General features: G+C 41.5%; 1 protein-coding gene across 1 annotated transcript in view; it reads right to left on the bottom strand.

Annotated features, from left to right (window-relative positions):
* LOC117397139 (RAC-beta serine/threonine-protein kinase-like) overlaps positions 1-13,493 on the bottom strand; it is a gene marked incomplete at its 5' end in the record, with an annotated part of 44,443 nt that overhangs the window by 9,594 nt on the left and 21,356 nt on the right. The window contains 5 exon segments of the mRNA XM_033995706.3: positions 1,795-1,926; positions 4,029-4,182; positions 5,016-5,127; positions 7,101-7,229; positions 12,776-12,931. Coding sequence (XP_033851597.1) covers positions 1,795-1,926; positions 4,029-4,182; positions 5,016-5,127; positions 7,101-7,229; positions 12,776-12,821 — 573 coding nt within the window.

The raw sequence follows: 13,493 nt of genomic DNA, 5'->3' as shown, positions 1-13,493 counted from the left end.
CCCTGGAGTCCTGACCCAGCGCACTACACCCTGGAGTCCTGACCCAGCGCACTACACCCTGGCAGTGTACATATCTGAAGGGTGACCCCCACGCACGTGCCGGGGGGCTCAGCTCACCCAGCGGCTCCTCGCTCTGGTAGGCAGAAATGAACTCTCTTTAGGTTTCAGTGCTGCAACCTCAGCATTAAAGCTAATGAATTGATTCCAAGAATCTTGTTTATTACGCCGCGTGGTTCTGTTAAAACTGCATATGTAAGAGCAGCATAGTGAAAGTGCATAGCAATGCAGGCACATGAGCAATGTGAGATATCCTCATGGAACAGCAGGAAACACTGTTACCAAAGACACTGCCCGTGTACAATCCACTATCGCCTAGCGACCAAAAGACAGCGAATGACTGTCGCACATTGGACAAGGCAGGAATAGCTTGCAGAGATGTAAAAATAATAATAATAATAATAATAATAATAATAATAATAATAATAATAATAATAAATAACCCTGATAATAAACTCTGACGAATTCAAAGCAGATTAGTAGATCACCAAATCCACAATTCTTCCCCTTATCTTTATCAGCTACTAAAAAAAAGTGTTTGACTTGATCAATTAAAGCGATGCTATACAGCACAGTAGAACCTAATGCAGAAACTGTTAGAACTTTGGCAGAAGAACTAAACAAAACAAGGTCGACAATTACTTCTGCATTAATTTCCTAAGAAGCTTACCAGAGAAAGATGTGCTGTGGTTTTTTTGGTTATCACCCCCCCCCCCGTTCATATGAAATGTGGGGAGTGGGGGGGGGGGGGGGGATAACCAAAAAAACCACAGCACATCTTTCTCTGGTATTGAACAGTGTCCTAGATGTGAATTTGCAAACGTTTTAATCCATTCGAATGGTACTTGGCCCCTCCGTGAGAATCAGGTGTGAATTTCACCCAGTATTATGAGAATGTGTACAAGCCTGCTACAAAGTTACAACACCAAGCTGTGAAGGGAGCGGTACATGCAAGTTAAGGAACTGATACACCTACGTACAGCCAAATGAAGTGCTGAGAGAGCTAGAATCCAGTCGCTTTGCTTCCTACCTGGGATGGTTAATGAAACAGAGTTATCTGAACCAAGGCATTCTTCCCGTTTAGATTCACTTTGTATCCTGTTCCAGACATCACGTCCTGGTGACGATTTGAAACTCAAAAGAGACACCCTGTCTCAATAAAAAAATCTAACCTTTAAGTACATCTGGTACACCAGAGTGCGACCACTAACATGCCCCCCTAGCTTGTAAGTACCACCACATTTGTTCCAGGTGTCATTTCTAATAGCTACTGTACTATTGGTGGTGTTGTAAGAGATCAATGGTTATGAACTTTAAAGTTAGACATGGGATGTTAAGTCAACTGACGAAGATCCCAAAGATTCAGCATGAACATGGCTAGGTAAACCCATTCCAGCCCCTCATCACTCTGTGTGAAGATGCATCTCCTTCCCTCTGTCTCAAGTATATCTCTATTTTCAACTGTGTCCTCTGGTCCTGGTCCTGCTGTGCTTAAAAGTACTGGTTATGGGGTGTCAATTATTTTAAGATATAATTCTTCTTCTAGGCTAAATAAATTGAGTTCCCTTTCATTCCTTTAAACCCTGGGATTAGTCTGGCTGCTCTTTATTGGACTGTCTCCTACCCCAAGTCCACTTCCAACTGCTGGCTTCTGTGCTGCGCTTAAAGTTTGTCAACTAAAAAACTAAGATATAAAGAACAGGACCCCACAGCTGGTAAAGCTGAGTCGGCACTCACTTTGGCAATGATAACCTCTTTCCTCAGAATCTTCATGGCGTAGTACATCCCGGTGGCTTTCTCTTTCACCAGAATCACCTTCCCGAACGTCCCCTTGCCAAGCAGCTTCAGATAGTCAAAGTCACTCATGGTCTGCGTAAGAAAGGGGGAGAAAACACAGAGCAATCAAACCAGAACCTAGGGGTGGAGGGACTACTAACTTCAGAGTCGATTAGAGGCAAAAATAGTCAAATAAGTTGACTAGTCACCCCTTTAATGAATCCTGTATTTGATTATGTCAAATATGTACTGTTTTGTAACACTTGTTTGAGCGCTATATTTTAAAACATTATCAATGCCGTCCATGAGCATGCAAATGTTCTAAAGTTTAATTTACATGTTAATGCTTTGCATCCACAAATTGCACTTCTGTCCATCTGAGACGACACGCTTCTCAATTGCAAGCATGTAATGTGCGACTAGTCGTTTGTTCAGTGCTACCCATAGCAGAACCTGACCATGAAATAAAATGAGCTAACTGAATATCAGTACTGGCCATATGTGTCCCACAGCAATGCAGTACAAGCAATAGAATTAATATAGGCCAGGAATTGATAGTTACATTCTATCCAACAATCTTGCAAGCAAGCTCACACTAATTACTTAATTGTGTTTGTTGTAGTTAGCAGGATAGATTTCTTAAACTCATCATTACAACCAGTTATTCTGGCCGGCCCTTTGAGAAATGAATTAGGCAATATTGTTGCAAAATGTAATTTCATAAGAAAGGAGTTATTCCATTCTGTTGGTTTTGCTGCTTTGTTTACAAGGAAAACAATTGCCCAGCTTTTAGTTCAACATTATTTAACGAATGCTGCAGCACAAACAAATACTGTGGAAGGGTATTTGCATATTGTCGTTCCTTGTTTTATTAAAAAAAAGAAAAAAAATGCAAAACACCTTCCTTTTCTCTATTTCGAACTGCTACCTAAACCACTGTTGACAGTTTGAGCACTTCCCCTATTCATTCTTCACAAGGAATTGACATGGATCTGCTTTTGAATGAATCACTCGAGTATAAATCGGAGGAAGTAAGCTATTTCTACTGGCAATACTACCGTATATCATACACTAGCAGAAGCTCCAGTGCATAGTTCTTTAGAAGGAGTTTGCAGTTGTTATTTATGGTTAGAAACAGTCCTGGAGTTCAGAACTACCTTCAATTAGGGAAGAAACCAGATATCAGATCAAATGGCTTGTAAACTCATTTGCATTAGCAGGATCATCTCAGGAAACTAAACAATGTACAGCCTCACGTCATGAGGGTGTGGTGTCTATTGAGAAGTGAAAAATGTGTGCAAGCCACTTGGTTTCACACAGCTGCTGTGGAGACTCATCGTAGCACTATCACCAAGAGCAATAGAGACAATGCAGTGTATCCGACACCTACTGTACAGAATGGGGTTGCATATAAGTAGAGTTGCACTGCCTGGACCCTGACTCAATTTGGAACCACTAAGTTACAGATGGAAATTAGGTTCCGTCTACCACAAATGGGGAAAGATCTCATTGGAAAGAGGTGTGATAGCGGGTGCACGTGGAGCAGGAGCCACAGTAGCAAGGACAGTGCTGTTGGTCAGGCTGCTCCAGGAGTCAGAGTGGATCAGCAATGGCAAAGGGAAAGTAGAGAGAGCGCTGTGGCTGCAAACAGGTGACAGACTGAGGGAAAATACGGTTAGGGAGGCCTGGCACATCTCAAATATTAATGACAAAGTATTTACAGCAAAGTGGCTCAACCTGATATTCGGTACAGGGCTTCTGGGTTGTGTTTATTTCCCCCCCCCCACCCCCTTTCCAGTGTTATTCGATTCTATTTTTTAAATGCAGTGTTTATCCAGGCTTTTACTTTACACATTGTCTGAAAAGTTTTGATGTGCTGAGGAATGTTGAGAACTGAGCTCAAGGCACAGATGAGAATCACGCACGACCTATATTGAAAAAACATGCAGTAAACTGCACCATGAACATACTAATTTAAAGTAGTAGCCTCCAGGTTTTCTTTGTGTTTATAGGATAAACATTTTTCTATTTTTTTGTTTTGTTTTCGGAAACACTAATTATATTGAATCATCAAATAAAAGGCAGTAAAATAAGCAGCAGGCTTTAAAATGACGTTACTCCTCTCTGAAAACGAGCCGATTCAGAATAAGGCACCCGGTTTTGTGAACGGATTGAGAGAAGGGAAGGAGACTTGCCACTTTGGATCTGGTCTTGGAGATTGCCACTTCCATCTCCTCTGCACCACAGTTCTCGCTAGGAGAGCCGAACTTGATGTCCATGGGCTCCTCATCCGGCACTCTGTTCTTCAGGCTGTTCGCCACCGTTTGGATCGCTCGGATCCACTCCTCCCTGCCAGACAGCAAGCAGGCAATCAGCAACAGGGCAGGAATTACACTCGCACAGACAGGGAATAGAGGAGGGCTGTGCAGATCCGATTTTCAGATATTCCCTTTAAGATATATTTTGTCAGCAGGTATTAAATGAAACTGAAAAAGCCCATCAATTTGTTATTTTCACAACTAATTAAAACTTCTTAAAAGGGAATTACTCTGAAAATGAGTATCTGCACAGCCCCACAATGAATGCTTCCCAATAAAAACCCCGACGCCAGCTGCAAACAGCTTTACATGCAGAATGGATAGCGGATTTAAGAATTGATTCCTCCAACAGGTAGTTTGAATCTGATTTGACTGTGTATATAAATGAGGCAATTCAAGGACATACTCAGACCTATACAAGGCATCCCAAGAGGGAACAGAATGGCTGGTAAACGCAGAAATAAAACAGATACGTGAAACAATGAGTAGTGGTTGTCAAGTTGAAGAACTACTTATGGAAGTATGTGGAATAACTGGAACCCTGTTTTAAATGCCTAATTTTGTTCCCTTATTACAGCAACAGCTCCGGAGAACTGAAGGTCAGAGGGGAACCGGCCCCTGGAGGAGAAAGGCCAGCCCTGCAGGTGACTGCTTGAGCTCCCCTAAACCTGCACTCCCCTGACTGTGTGGCTCACCCTGCACACCAAGTGGCCATGCCTTTACCAGGGGAGACTTCCAGGGAGATGAGGGGCAGCTGCACAGACCTTACTCATGGATCAATGGACCAGCCTCATGGGCAGCTGCACAGACCTCACTGCTGGATCAGCACTCCTCTGCTCCAATACAATGGCAAGACGGCCTTACCTCTCTTCTGGACTGTCCACATGAAAGGTCCGCTCGATGACCGTCGTCCACTGCAGACATCTGATCATAAAGGTGTTGGGTCTCGGACGCTCCGTCTTCATCAGCTGACATTCTGTCGGCATGGAAACAAGGCAGGAGAAATGAAACCTGCGTCAGACCTTGAAAGAGTGAAGAGAAGGGGAGGGAAGGGGCATGTACCAGCTCTTCAAACTCTTTCAAACTTGTTAGGTTGTAGCCAGCTGTAACAGGTTTGTTTTTTTAATGTAATTTTAGACCTAGACTATCTATGGCAAGCCACATTGTCGTTTAGAGATATTGAAAAAATATTTAGGAGATACCTATAAATTAAAGGTATCTTTAAATCACTTCCAGATATCTTCAAATAGTTAAAGATATCTAAAATACATTTAGAGATATCTGAAAATGATTTCCAGATGTCTTTAAATGGAGCTTTAAAATGAGATATCTAAAATGGATTTTCAGATATCTTTAAGTCATTTTCAGATATCTGAAATTAAAATTTAAGATATCTTGAAACTACCTCCTGTTCATTTCGCGATATCTCTAAATGTACAGAAACTCCATTCAAAGGTTTAGGGGTGTAAACTTTCTTTACATTGTGTATTGTATCAGAATAGAGGTTTGTACTATGGTTGAAGACTAAAAGCACATCAGCATAGCTCTTCGTATCTCACCAGGTGGTTCCTGAATGATGAAGTAGTATGTTAAGCTATGCTTAAAAGTGAAGTGTGATTTATATACAACTTGTTTTACCCATGCCTTATCATTGCAACACAGTGGAAAACAGACCCCAATGTTCACTATACCAACATTGGAAAATACATTCTGAATAATGATATTAGCTGTAGGAAATTATATACTGTGTGTGTACCCAAGTCCTCGGTTCCATTAAGGAGTTTTTAATTTAGCCCCTTGAGGATTGATCAAAAGTGAGTTTTGGTGGTGTTCTCAGGATAGTCCTGTAACCTGCAACACAAAGCAAACTCCACCACACAATCTGGCACAACTGAAGCCAACAGTGCAGCATACGAGCTAACTTGTGAGAATGCAACTGCCTGGCACTGCAGACACAGAACTGCAGTTTCTTGTGACAGGGTGTCAAATGCCTCTGGACAGCAGTAGGTATGAAGTCAGAATAAGTGAGCTCTTACTGCAATCACAGCGCGACAGAAACGTCAGTGTGAAGCTCTGCGCCGAGATACAGCAGTAGCCTAGGTTAACCTCATCTACCCACTTCACTAAAATACAATAAATACGTGTTCTTTATCTTCATTCGAGGACGTTGTACTTCTAAACCATATTCATAGCACATATAGTGCTGCCCCATTATAACTCTGTACTCGGGAGCCATAGGCAGGACACCCTAACCCTAACCCCTAAGCCTTTGTGTTCTGCCTGTAACAAGAACGAAGGTTCTAGTATACTAGTATTGTGGGGCAAATGACCGTAACGCATTACAATGCGAGATCACTGTACTGTATTAGTAATCAAAAACATGAGAAATATACTAATTAAAAAATCTAAAAAGCATGTCTGAACTACGGATAACTCCCACCAAGGATAAACAACACATCAAATTCAGCCCGTAGGATATAGGCTTATAAAAAAAACTCAGGGGCAGCAGTGTGGAGTAGTGGTTAGGGCTCTGGACTCTTGGCCGGAGGGTCGTGGGTTCAATCCCAGGTGGGGGACACTGCTGCTGTAACCTTGAGCAAGGTACTTTACCTAGATTGCTCCAGTAAAAACCCAACTGTATAAATAGGTAATTGCATGTAAAAATAATGTGTACAAAATAATGTGATATCTTGTAACAATTGTAAGTCGCCCTGGATAAGGGCGTCTGCTAAAAAATAATTAATAATAATGCAGCTGCTAACCTGTGCAAAAGAATGTTTTAAATCACAATGGTTGGTTCTAACAAACAAAACATAACAGATTGAAGAGTTGATGGTGTTTATTCGATTGACTGCAATATGCAGGGGGAGTCATAGTTCTCTTTTGTAATATTTACCAGGGATATACATGAGGGGTTAAACAAAAAAAAAAAGTAAAGAATACACTTACCGCCTACTGTGAAATTGTTTAAAGGAGGCAAGATGTGGTCGGATGTCTCTGGTTTCTCTTTGTAGCCAATAAAGGAGCCATCGCTCTTTAGGATGAAATAACGGGGTCTCCATGTTTTAATGTACTCTCCTGCAAGACCAAACATGCCGACTTTAACATAGGAATTCAGGGAACAAGAAGCCTGGGGTGTCAGCTCAGGGTAAGAAGGGCTCGCTCATGTCTCAAAGCCATACAGCAGGGCTCAGCCCAGTCAGAACGCATTGGATTGGGATGTGGTCACACACAGTATGTGAAAGCTATGCAGCAGCTGGGTCAGGTCGGGCCTTGCTGGATTGGGATCTGGCATTGCCTGCTGTGTACTCAGCAGAACTTCACTTCCTGTACATGAGCCAAGCCTTGCATGAAGATACTATGTAACCTAGAGGAACTACGACAACCAAACATATAAAGTTGCAATTATTTCTGCATTCATCACCTCGTACAGAGGGCAATGCTCGTGTGAACCTGTAAAAGCCAGGACAAATGACAGCATTCAAAAGTTTAGTTATAATAAGGCTTTCTCCTTTTCAACATCAATTTTCCAAGGGCTCACAAAGTACTGTAATAAATCCCTTGCCTATCAGAGTATGTATTTGACCAGGGCTCTTCACCATGAAACCTGTTCATTATTACAGCAGGTTTCACCACTTTCAGCTTTGTCGTTTCTGCCCAGCTGAGCCAACACTGTGATTGAATGGGGCGGAGATATCCAAAGTCAACAGTAGGAAAGCGCCAGGTATGATTTGACACCCGCTGCATTTGCTGTGATTTTCCTAAGCTTGGAGATCTCCTGACCAATAGCTGACCAAATGTGGCAAAGCTGCTGCAACAGTTAACAGGTTTCAATAAAGAACTTAATGGAAGGCGAGTGGTTTATTACAGTATTTTGTGAGCCCTCCCAAAAATAAAAAGGCATCACTGAAAATCAAAGAACATGAACCTTCATCTGTTTAATTAACACAGTTGGATGGAAGTTCCATGGTAGCTGAGGAACAAGCCACAGCAATGCCATTATCACTGTTATACTACAACTTTAAGTTATTCATTTACCTTTGACTGAAATACTCACTGTAGGTCCCTGTGAAGCGTTTCATCAGTAAGCCATGGTTTTAGAACAGTATCTATTTGCTGTTCTCTTATTGAGGAATAACTGAATGGTTGACCTCCACAGAAATCAGTGGGGGAGTACGTTTTTTGCAGAATGTAAATGGCCTTTGTTTGCATGTGACCGAGTGTGACTGTGTTCTGTTGCTGCTGTTCTAGATCTAGAATTCAGTGGGTTCTCACCCTGGTTGAATAAGAGAAACTGACAAGCTGTCCAAAAAACATGTAGTTTAATCACAGTCTCTCACATGGTTGTGTTCCTCAGTGGCAGATTGTCCTGTGACTGTACATTTTGTTTGCTGTAGTTCTACCAGGTTTTAAAGAATACCTCCACACACAATCTCAATATGCCACTACTTTCTTCTCAATAAATGACAAAATAGTGCCTGTGCTCAAGAAACAGTTTTAAAGCTGTCACTGCTCAGTAAACAGAAGGCTGAGCTATTGATTGGTGTAGCGACACAAGGGGTTTGTGAGGCTGGGAAGGTGACAACAAAACAGTTTCCCACGCCGAGATATGTGCTGGGGTTAAGGGTGCAGCAAGTGTGCAGAGGTCAATTTTAGACAGAATTCTGTGATTTATACGTACAGTAACCAGGCTTGAAAGTTGCACTAGCCCTGCACCTAGTCCTGATTTCAGAACTCTGTTTAGGCATATTATTGAAATGGCCATGAGTTTGAACAATCAGGCCCGTGGTAAATCTGCTCTGAATGAACCGATTTTCATCAGAGCATGAATATATTTGCTAATAGGAGTTGTTGACACAGCTATAAAGGAGCACTTTATTTAACATCAAACTCTGGGCTTGTGATCATTTCAATAACAGACTTAATTGAGGGTAGTTCTGACACCTAGGGCTAGGTGCAGGGCTAATGTGAGTTTCAAGCCACGCAGCAATACATTTCTGAAACGTGGATGTATCTAAGACTTCCAATTTGCATTTCCCCATTCTATCTTCATTCAAATAGCGGCTGTGTGCCCAGTTCTTACTCCATCAATCAAGCAAAAAGGACCTTGTTCCCCCATTCAAAGGGAAGCAGCTTGGCATGGTCTATCTGTGGGGTTGTGTACGGTCAGTGGCAGTTCATGTTAAGAGGTACAATACTGTGCACATACTGTACAGTGCTGTTGATAGTTAGTGCAAGCTTTTATAAGTGTTAATGCTGTATGACCAATACAGACTGCTTGCCCACTTGAACAGGACCAGTGCCTAATTTTGGGTTGGGCCACTGTTTGACCTGGTCACAGTCTTGACATGGCACAGACTCCACAAGGTGTTGGAAGGTGTCAAGGGATGTCAATCTATTCAGGCTTACATTTTTCATGGAATCCATGATGACAAATGCCTTGTTCAAGCTCATCCCAAGCATGCTCAATTGGATTGTGAGTCAGGGATTGTGGTGGCCTTAAGTCTCTATCAAATCTCCTCAAACTATTCACACACAATTCTGGCACGATGGCTGCAGTTGAATAACCAGTGAAACTAGTCAGTGCTGGTATAGAGCAGCGGTAGTCTGTAATTGACAGGGGCATGTTTAGGGGTTTTCAATTGATTTCATACAGTTTGCCAGCTGTTTCTCTGACCTTTGCCCCACTCCAAAACACTACATAAGCCTACATGCATTCAGTATAGTGTAGCCTACAGCTCAGCTTTTACATTTGTAAGTGCAGTTTACCACTGGAAATACCGGTCTGTGCATGAGTGAAACAGAGAATAAAATTAGTGTGAATAGTTCATGTGAAGCATGTTCTGTTTCTGTAATGAGTCTGTTTGCTGCACATAATTACTTTAGATTTATTATTATAATACTGTTTCTGATTCATCAATCCTTGCTTACCCTGTGTATTATATAACGCACTTATTGCAAATTAAAATGTGCTTCAACGTAAGTTTGTCCTATTACCAGTAGTATAAATTGTTAAATAGAAGTATACTCCATAAGCTAAATTAAATTTGAAACTGTATTAATGCTGGGTTTTTCATATTCAAATACTCTTTCTAAACTGCATGAATGTAAGTGTAGCTCTGAGTGTATTTGTAGAGCACATCACTAGAGGTGAGAGACTGTGGTGTTTTGTTTAGTGTTGGGGAAACGTGTGGGTTACTGGAAATGGCCAGATCTCTCATACTGCAAAATGCAATCAAATCTCAATATCAAGTCTCAGACAATAATATGCTATTTGCTGCAACTAGCATCAATGGCGACATATTCTACTGTAACAGAGTGACATGTAAATCGCTAAGAATAACATGGTTATAAAATATAAAGTGACGCATTCATGGAAAGCATTAATACAAAATACCTCCAGAATGAATATTCCAACTCATTTGTAGTTATTTCAATCAATTAGTTAGTTAGATTCATCGAAGATCTAGTTCTAAAAAGAAAGTTTTAAAGTTTTAAATAAATGCTGGTTTTGTGAAGTCTTTGTATTCCTAAAAGACACCTTTGTCTTATTTTGTAAGTGTTCTTTTGGTTATACTGTAGTTTTTGTACAAAAAAGTGTATTGTATTATATACCCAAATGCAATTCGAGAGTTCCATAGGAGGTCAGAGTCTATAAGTTTGTAGAATATTAGTGGAAATTCACAGCAGCTAATGTGCTCACCATGTTGAGGTTTACAGACAAACGCAATCATTGCATAAGGGTCCCCATTGTAAATCAGCACCCTAAAAATCATTCTTAAAAGCACTTAAACTTTAAAATGTTGAGAAATTTCAACAGTATAAAAAGCAATACTGAAACACTGTTTTAGCTAAAAATCGCAGCGAGTTCGTTTTATATCCATTATCCTATTTCTTTGGGACTTGGGTACATTCAATATTAAATTTAAACAGTGTCGTTTTTGTTGTTTCACTTCAGCTAGCGCAAACGTTTCCAGACAGTGGTAATGTTGTGCTACCTGCAGTAGTAAAGCACATGGCATGGCAGTCCGCACAGGGCATGCCTGTAGTACCAATTGACGCTTGCCCTTCACAAGCATGGAAATATACAAGCACTAGAAATAAATAAAACTAACAAATAAACACAATCCCCCGTCCCCTTGGCGTTTCCAGTGCCAGTCATTTTAGCCGGGTTCGGACACTTGAAATTGCAGATGCGGTCAGTGGAAGCAGGCGGATACAGTAAACTGCCCCAGCTGTCAAGCAAGCTGGAAGAGCAGGAATGGTACAGAAATAGAGTTGATTCATGGAGCTAATTTAGAGCTCTAGACGCTGGCTATATCTGTCTCCATGAGAGAAGAACCTGGGAGCCTGGAGAGAGGGGGGAGTGGGAATGTCCTGTGCCCAGGATACTTGTCTCCAATACCTCTGGGATCTGGGATTCATATATTTCAATTTACAACGGTTTCGCTACAAAGTGAAGAAAAACTAACAAATAAATGGTTTTGTTTTTTCTTTTACAAAATTACTAAAAAAAAACCCTGTAAAATATCACTTACTGTAAAAAATAAAAGAATAAATAATATTATATCATGTCTTTACTATGTCTCACCTGCACACCACGCGATCGTGTCATTACCAGGGGAGACACTAGCACAGAAGAAGAACATCTTTTGTTCTCCACCATATTAGAGTCACTTCATTATTCAACAAAACCAACAAAAATATTAGCGGTATGAATTCGTACAGTGGTTTAAAATGAGATCTGGGTGTCATATCGGAAGTTATAAAAAAAAAAAAGGTACAGCCAGTCCCAAAAGCATTTACTGAACTAACATGCATACTGCATAGAATGAAGCAGGCGTTGAATGTTTTGTTTTTTAGACAGCGACATTTCAAAAAAATGATTTGCAACAAGCAACAGAGACAGTTTCCACAAAACTGGATGCATCATCCGCAACTATTAAAGAACCATTCAGTAAGAAACGTTTCAACGAGGCGGTGCTGAACTGCAAGTCTTCTAGACTAAACATTTGTCATTATATTCCTGTTGCTTGCGGATTGCTGTGTAAACAGACTTTTCAAACTGAGCAAGGTTACCCAGTAAAAGAAAAAGAAATGAAACATTTCAAATGTCTTCTTCACACACAAAAGCAATTTCCTTTACGGTTCAAAATACCATTACGAGCAAGATGCTTCAGATTTCCATTTTTGGTCTAAATCTGCCTCTCTCAAATTTACCTGTCTTTGAGCTTGTCTGGAGAATCCTAAAAACATATTATATATATATATATATAATATATCGCAGATCCTGACATTGATGTGATACAGCCATCTGAAATGTCTTGGTACCAGTTAGTTTGTATCAGATGCAATTTCTACATTATAGAAATATACTACAGGCTACTGTGCAAGACAGACGCTGAGTGCCCCCCACTCCAGCTCAAAGTGGTCTGTAAGTGAGGAAAGCTGTTCAGTTCAGCAGCACTCTCTAGACAAGCAGCTCAAAGCCAGGTAAATAACCAACAAACCAGTAAGAAGCAAAAATGACATTTGAAGCTACTTTAAAACCCTTCTCAGGTCATAACTCCCAGCTCTCCGCCTCGCTGCGCTGGGTTACAATGTTTGAAGCTGTGGACGGTCACCTCTCTTGTGAAGCCAGCCCTCCCGCACCACGGTCACTTCGTTCATGCTGGGGCCGGAGTGCGCTGTCTGCTCCTCTGTGTGGTCAAGCACGGGTCAGCGCGTCCACGGCGTCACGCAGAGAGGGGAGGAGACCTTCCACAGAGTCTCGGGGAAACCTGCGCGACAAGAGGGGCAAACACTGGCATTACACACACTGAGGGGCGTCCCAACCTTTAATTTCAACAGAGACTGGACCTACACACACTCAGCTAACTGGAATACAACACACAGCCGAACTGAGAGTCAGGGTGCAGCAGTGCCAACACCATGAAACTGCTCGGAACATTTTATAAGAGCAGTAACACACCCAGGGTGTTCAAATATGGTGCAATATCTGCAGGCCTGAGCTGATTAACAGCACTTGGTTGCGTCAACACCCCGAGGCGTGCGGATATTGGTGCATATTTGAAAACCCTGTCCTGTTGCGGCTTTCATACAATCACATCTACATGCTTGGATACTGAAGCACTGCCAACGGGATTGAAAGAGTCTTGAAAGCTGTGGAGCCCCCAATGCAAGGAACAGATGGGGTTTTAGACTCTGAGTCCAGAAAAAAAAAAAACCCATGCAGGCTGGGAATATATTACTGTCAGGGACATACTGGAGGCTGGCAAATGAATTTAAACGTAGCAGTTATACAAAAACATGATACATGGCCCCAGTTTGATAATGGTACAT

The sequence above is a fragment of the Acipenser ruthenus genome, chromosome 30, assembly GCF_902713425.1.
Source record: "Acipenser ruthenus chromosome 30, fAciRut3.2 maternal haplotype, whole genome shotgun sequence".
In the NCBI taxonomy this organism is placed as follows: domain Eukaryota; kingdom Metazoa; phylum Chordata; class Actinopteri; order Acipenseriformes; family Acipenseridae; genus Acipenser; species Acipenser ruthenus.
The sequence above is the reverse complement of the archived record's forward strand: the minus strand, read 5'-3'. Positions and strand labels throughout refer to the sequence as shown.